Below are 7,654 nucleotides of genomic sequence, written 5' to 3'. Positions count from 1 at the left end.
ACGCCCCCTTATGAGGTTGTAGAGATGAAATTTTATTACACCATGGCCATTCCTACCTTGTTTCCTTACTTTCTGGTGCACCCAATCTTGCACTTGCAATTTTGTTTAATTTTTTTTCCAATTGTTAATCTAAAAACGAAGCAGCTTACTGTACATGCTTAATTTAACTTGCTCTAATTAATCTATTGAATGAAGCAGCTTACTAAAACTAAAAAACAATTAACCCTGCCATAATTACTCTGTTCAACGAAACAGCTTACTATAACCATGTAATAGTTAATCTTTTGAATGAAACAGCTTACTGCAGATAACCAATTCAATCCTGTCATAGTTAATCTATTGAAAGAAATACCAATTAACTCTGCCCTAATTAATCTATTGGACAAAATATCAATTTACCTTGCCATAATAAATCTATTGGACGAAACAATTTAATAACAAAATTAGCAATTTAACTCTCTCCAATTAACATATTGAACAAAACAGCTTATAAAGATAACCCGGTCCTAATTAATTTACTGAACGAAACAGCTTACTGCAGATAACCAATTAATCCTGCTCTAATCAATATATTGAGCGAAACAGCTTACTATAGATATCTAATTTAGCCCTCTTATAATTAATCTATTCAAAGAAACAGTTCACTATAGATAACCCGTTTAACCCTGTCTTAATTAAGCTATTGGACGAAATATCAATTAACCCTACCATAATTAGTCTATTGGATGAAACCGCATGCTATAGATTATCAATGTAATCCTACTCTGATTAATTTAATGGGCGAAACAGCTTATTATAAACGATGAATTTGTCCTTTTCTAATTACTTTTCTAAATTATACAACTTACTACACTTGTCTAATTTAATTTACCCTAATTAACCAGGTAAGGGTCGGGGTTACAGTCAAAACATCAATTGCCTCAGTAGATGTGGCGGAAAAAGTTCCAATGATGGCAAGGGTACGACGTTTTCACGTGGATGTTTTTGTTATAGAGATGAGAAACAAAACCTAGATGGTGCAGGTTAACCAGTGGCGCGACAGCCTGTGTGAGGGATATCATCGTGACTGAATAGCAGTGTGGCAGCTGCTAAAAACAGCAAAATATTTTGAAATAAGCAATTAATAAACACCAAGATACGTGTATCTCGGTTGTTCGCTTTATAACAATCAGATTTAATAAAGGTGTTGGAAGGAGGAACACGGCCAAGGCTAATCTAAGCAATAGGATATGACGATGTATTCAAAGTCCCTGGGAAGGTGCACATCTGATTCAGCTGGTAAAATTGGAAGTCGCAAGCGTAGAACATTAAATTTGGGGACGTGAAATGTGCGTTCGATGTGGTTAGTTGGAATAGGTTAAAAGAATGTAATCAGTTGGAATTACAGAAATGAAATGAAATAAAAAGATGAAGATTTTATAAACGACGGCTGGCGACTAATTTTCTCGAGAGAATAAAACATCAGAATGGCGTGGGTGAATAATAGAAAAGTTGTCACCATTGGTAGAAGAAAGATATGGAATTTTCGTTATGTGAATGATACTGTATTCCTGGCAGAGAACAGAGATAGTCGGAAAAAAATCGGCGAAGTGATAAGGGAAGAGTCTGAAGCTTGGTTTGACGATCAACAAGAAAAAAAAACCAAATTATAAAATAAATGGCTAGAAGTATAAGTCTAGAGGGAGATTTACTTGAAAGTGTTGAGTGTTTTAAGATGCGCTAAATGCAGACTGCATGAGAGAAATAAATAAGATAATTGCTATGGGAAGTATTGTGACAAGCGAGCTGTCAAAGAACTAGAATATGAAAGGTACTAGCAGTAAAATGAAGATTAAAATGATAAAACAATTCATGTAGAGTTTGTTATGGATGTGAAAGATGGACTCTGAAAGAGAGCGACGAGACAAAGGTGATAGGATTTGAGATGTCGTGCACATACGGGTACTTTAAGGAAACTGGAGAGATGGGAGAACCAACGAATGGCTGAGAGAGATGGTAACGTTCCTGGTAAGGAAAGACTAGTTAGCTGAGGTGAAGAAAACTGGCGATATGCGTTCACTAGCAAAGATGTGGTCCAAGGCTGGTACTGACCACAACTGAAAGGATGGTGAATGATAAGTACAGAGAAAAATGATATGCGTGAATAACATCAAGAAGTGGGTTGGAGGAAGTTGGAAGAGATAGTACAAAGACTGTAACAAGAGAAGGACTCATCTAAAGAGAACTTACGGTCCTTTAGGTCTATAGAATAAATCAACCAGTTAATCTATTGAAAGAAATAGCGTATTATAGATGACAAATTTAATCTGCCCTAATTTAGCAGTTTGGTAAAGCAGCTTATAATGTTTTTTTGTTTTGAATTTCGCGCAAAGCTACACGAGGGCTATCTGCGCTAGCCGTCCCTAATTTAGAGGGTAGGCAGTTAGTTATCACCACCCACCACCAACTCTTGGGCTACTCTTTTACCAACGAATAGTGGGATTGACTACAACTTTATAACGCCCCAATGGCTGAAAGGGCAAGCAGGTGGGACGGGGATTCGAACCCGCGACCCTCAGATTGCGAGTCGAGTGCCCTAATCACCTGTCCATGCCGGGCCAACTTGTAATGTATGATCAACTTTTGTTGAATTGAACAATGATAAAACATTGGTCTTAAACTATCTAATTAATCTATGCATAGAGACTTTCATCTTTCATAATTAATCTATTGTACAAAACAACTTGAAATATATAACGGCTTTAATCTGAACTAGTTAATTAATTGAGAGTGCGACTTTAACTTGTCCTAATTAATCAATTGTATGGGAAAACAGACACTGTATTGTGACTTTAAAATGCTTTACTTAATCCAGCAGATAAAACAGTAAATAAAACATATGGTTCTTCTAACCTGCCCTCGAAGCAAAATGTAGTTCCATAATGGAACTTGCGAGTTCTGGATTTTTCTTTTAAACATCCCATCAACGGAACTGGGGGAGAGAAAAAACGAGTTATAAATATAAATATTATTTAAATGACAAATTTAATTTCACAGCTAAGTTGTGGTGTTAAGCATTTTGTTTACTACTTGAATATAATAGTATGTTAAAAACGAGATACACATACTTAATTTAGGAAAGTGCGACTCTTTTCCATATTTTTTTCTAAGTATTATTGATATAATGACAGGACTGTATATGGACTTTTAACTGACATGTCTTTAACATGGGCTACAACTATGAAGTTTATTTTCTTACCATCAACCAAATGACTTTACGAACATGACAAAATAACTATGCTTTCATTCTAGTTATGGTATGTTTAATTTTCTACTTTTAGGCAAAAACGTAAATGAACTTAAAATAATGAAAGAAAATTGTCTTGTATTTAAAGAATGTTTTCAATATCACAGGCCTGCGAATTTAAACATCATAAAAGTTGTTTTGGTTTTAATAACATATTTTCCATAATTCAGCTACACAGGTTTTTAAAATAATATTAATTTTTTCTATCACATAAGGATTTTTTTACAAATCGGGAAGAAAAAAAAAACCTCTTACTTAGATCAAATTATTATTTCGTTTACTACAATAAACATTTTTTTATTATTATTATGTTTGTTAGCAAAAATATATACAAAAACTGAAGAAAAGGAAAGAACATTGATGTCTAACGAATATGCATCCTAATTCATCCTGATTGTGTGTGTGTGTGAAATCTACGTCTTTTAGTCTCAAAACTACGTGTTGTAGTCTTTCTTTTATGTATTGCGTCTGGAGCATCTCGTTTCAGTAATCAGCCATCATGCTGATGTTCCACCTTTCCTGATACCTCCTCTCCATTTCCCTGATGTCTTGATGAAACCCTCCACCCTTGTTCTTCGCTGACGGCACCGATATTTTCAGGGAAATAGTTAATATGTGAGAGTGAGAACTTGAACTTTCAAGCTCATATTGCAATCCAATTCTTTGAATCTATCGAGCATGTTACTGCCAATATTTTCGTAATTTGGGTCCTTATTGTTTCCCAAACATATGTCAATAATATCTTTAAAGGCAATCGACGCTTTTTTTTTCAACTTTCCTCATTGTCCTTTCGAACTGTTCATCCGAAGTCAATTTCATAATCTGATGCTCAACAAAAATCCCTTCTTTAAGTTTTGCTTCTGAAAGAGCTGGGAATTTCCCACATAGATACTTAAAACAGACGCCATCTTTGTCTAAGGCCTTTACAAACTGCTTCATCAAGCCAAGTTTTATGTTAATTGGGGGTAATGGAACTTTCTTTGTGTCAACCCAACTTTCACGTTCAATGTTTTTCGATCCTCGTATCAGGCTGACTCTGCGTGGCAATTGCTTCTATATCTAGTGCTGATTTCATGCTCTGCTGTCCCATTCATACAAAAACCTGGAAACTTTGAATAACTGGAGTGTTGACCCAAAAATATACAAAGTACTTTTAAGTCTCCACAAAGTAACCAACCATGTTCTTTGTATTTGACCTTATTAAGAAAAAGTTTGTACGTTTCCTTCAAGTGAACCGAATAAGCAATTGAAACAGATTCATATGTGTTACTTTTGTGAAGGAGAACACATTTTATACTTCCTTTGGAAGAATCAGAGAACAATCGCCACTCGCTTGTTTCGTAGACTGCAGCTCCTAGCATTTGTATTAATTCAGCAATAAACCTGTGAACCTTCTTTCGAAAAGTATGGTATAAACTATTCCTCGCGATTTCTGTACCACTAAAGTGGAGAAAGTAAGTTCTTAGCCCAAAGTTTGGGCCCAAAAATCTCTGAATAATCTTTTGGAAGGCCCAAATCTCTCACCAAATAATTAAGTTCACCTTGTTTGAAAAGTTGTGGTTCGCCAGACATTTCAGGTTGAAAGCAATCACTATCATCATTTCTAATGACATCAGAATCAGATGAAAGTGTATCAAGAGTCTCCGGTGGAGTAGGTACAGGTACATCAGGTCCATGAGCAACAGGTCTTATAGCAGACTGAAGGTTTGGACAAGAAATTTCCTTTTTATTTCGAGTGTTACACGAGCAAAAATAGCAGTCATCTTCCTCGTTTCTAGGCTCACGCCAAACCATTGGAGTTACAAAAGGCGAAGACGTTTTCTTACCTTTAGTCTATTGTCTAAACTCTTCGACACAAACGGTGCAAACTTTGTGCGGAACTCATAATTTGTCTTGGTCCCCAAGTTTTACTCCAAAATACGCATAATATGCTTTTTGACGAATTCTCTAATGTTTTGCCATTGTTTCTTTACAAAAAATTTACCACAACTATAACAGAATATGTTTGGGTTAGTTACACAACCTCTTGTTGCCATAGCGACGAATAAATAATATTAAAAAGAAAAAAAATAATGTCAAACGAATACTAACCAGAAATGAAACGCCATGCGGCCAGTTAACCGTTTATATACTAGCGGTGTATTTCTCGTGGGTTCTAAAACGATCGATAAGACTCTCACGTCACGATTGATCTAGAGAAACCTATAGCCAGCGTATATTAAGCATAACAAAATGTGACCCGATTTCAATGAAACTGATTCTTTTGTGTAAAAGTACATAAGTCGTTTTGTGAAAAAATCTGTACGTGATGGGGGAAAATGGATATCATTTTCGAATTCAGCGTACAGGAATTACTGTAGAATATGTAAACATTTCAAGACAATAAAACCATCGCAGGCCTGTGTTATTACCATAAACAAGTTTACGTCGACAATTCTAACATGTTAAAACCAGTTATTACTTACCAGTATCGATGCCCGTCACAGACAAAAAAAAGTATCCCGAGCAATCCATAAAGATAAGAATGATTGTTCCACCGAGATTTTTCCAAAAAAAACAAGTACCAATATGGCAGAATGAAACAAACACAGCTTAGTCGGTAGAAGACGCCCAGCATAATTCCAATTGCACCTGAAATTGAAGTTGATTGCTATATATATTTTAATTCCACTGTGTACCTAGCAATACAAGGTGCATCTTAACCTAAAAGTCTGCATAATTTGTTCTTTAGCTTGTTACAAAGAGGAAAAATAGAATATGTTATGAAATATATCGACATTAGATTACAGGCTTCCTTGCAGAACAACCGTTTGTTGTATATTCATATCTTAAAACCATGTAATTGCTCTTTATTTTTGGTTTCGTAAACTTACTTTTATTTGGTAGATTTATGCATGTTTAAAATATTTCTTGATCCAAACAGTTTTTTGACATCAGATTATTCACACTATTCTTAAATAAATCTAAAACTATTAGAGTAGATAGATGTTACTTTATTAGTCGATCTGATCTACTTCGGTACAGATAGTATTAACAAGTGCCTAACACTTTTCATGGGATTAAGTAATATTTGTAGCATAAAGTTTCATGTAATATTATTAATGTTTGCGCTTAAGTATGAACAAATGTAAAACATTTTTTTCTGAAAGTTTATAATTTAAATCTTAAGGTTTGTAACATTTCTCAAATTAATATTTTTATGTATATTTCAACTTCATCTTTTAAATTATTTAGCAAAACACGATATTCCATATTTAAACTATCCTCCTCTGGTGTAATCAACAACCTAACTAGCCATAGACTCAAAAATAATAGATGTTTAACTTATGAAGAAATTTCAAAATGCCATTGAAAACGTTGTAAAGGACTAAAATGAAACACAGAAAAAATCGATGTTTAACCAGGACTTAAGTAGTGTTTTGATCGCGTGATTTTCAAAAACTTTGGACGGATGATTGTTAATACGCTACTTTATATCTAACGCTTCTTATTCAATTTTCCTTAATGTTTTATCTGTTTTTTTGGAAATACATTTAGCGCCGAAGACGCTAACTTTATGTTCTGTTGTTTACGCATGTTTAAAGATGTAAGTGGGGGATCGTAGTTGTTCAGTCACAAACTGTTTTAACGTTATGGAAACCAGTCAATTATGAACTTGCACTGTAGTGGAATTTAGTACACGCAGAATCATAGACAATTACTGCTATTAAAACTTTTCGACACAACGCTAAAAGAGTTTGTAAGAGCGAAAAAAGTTATGTAAATGAAACATGAAATATGAAAACACAGTTTTAAGTCAACGGTGAATAGAAACTCTGAAACATTCCAAAACAAAAACCATCTATATCTGGTGAACTGGATCATCCTGTCTACTATTGCTTACTTTATGTCCCATGTACCTATTAAGTCATACAGAACTTGATAAAAAATAAACCTTCAATCATGCGAAATTCGTCATGAATCCTGTACACAAGTTATTTTACATTTTATACAACAAACAACCAAAAGTTACAAATACGATATCTCTTAAAAAACACTGTGAAGACTGTTTAAAATTTTGTATTGAAAAACTAAACACGGAATAAAAAGAACAATTACGACAACCCTCTCATATCTTTAAACATGCATTAATAACTGGGACCGAAAGAAATAGTAGAAAATATTTAAAAAAAACAGCTACATCCACGTATTTTGGTATCCGTCTATAGTTATCGTAAACCAAAATTAGTTAACACTATGAAAGTACGTTATTCAACATTGATAGTACGTAATACCAAATGAATCGTCTATAGTTTTGTTCAACATTGATAGTACGTAATACCAAATGAATCGTCTATAGTTTTGTTCAACATTGATAGTACGTAATAC

The 7,654-nt window shown here is 34.1% G+C and overlaps 1 protein-coding gene across 3 annotated transcripts in view; it reads right to left on the bottom strand.

The window, feature by feature from the left end:
- LOC106461636 (vitamin K-dependent gamma-carboxylase-like) overlaps positions 1-7,654 on the bottom strand; it is a 52,270-nt gene that overhangs the window by 25,736 nt on the left and 18,880 nt on the right. For all 3 annotated transcript variants that reach the window (XM_022388641.1, XM_022388642.1, XM_022388643.1), the window contains exons 4-5: positions 5,752-5,917; positions 2,893-2,971 (exon numbers count right to left, since the gene is read on the bottom strand). In XM_022388641.1, coding sequence (XP_022244349.1) covers positions 2,893-2,971; positions 5,752-5,917 — 245 coding nt within the window. The remainder of the gene's footprint in view (positions 1-2,892; positions 2,972-5,751; positions 5,918-7,654) is intronic.

This window comes from Limulus polyphemus, unplaced genomic scaffold, assembly GCF_000517525.1.
Source record: "Limulus polyphemus unplaced genomic scaffold, Limulus_polyphemus-2.1.2 Scaffold1002, whole genome shotgun sequence".
Taxonomy (NCBI): domain Eukaryota; kingdom Metazoa; phylum Arthropoda; class Merostomata; order Xiphosura; family Limulidae; genus Limulus; species Limulus polyphemus.
The sequence above is the reverse complement of the archived record's forward strand: the minus strand, read 5'-3'. Positions and strand labels throughout refer to the sequence as shown.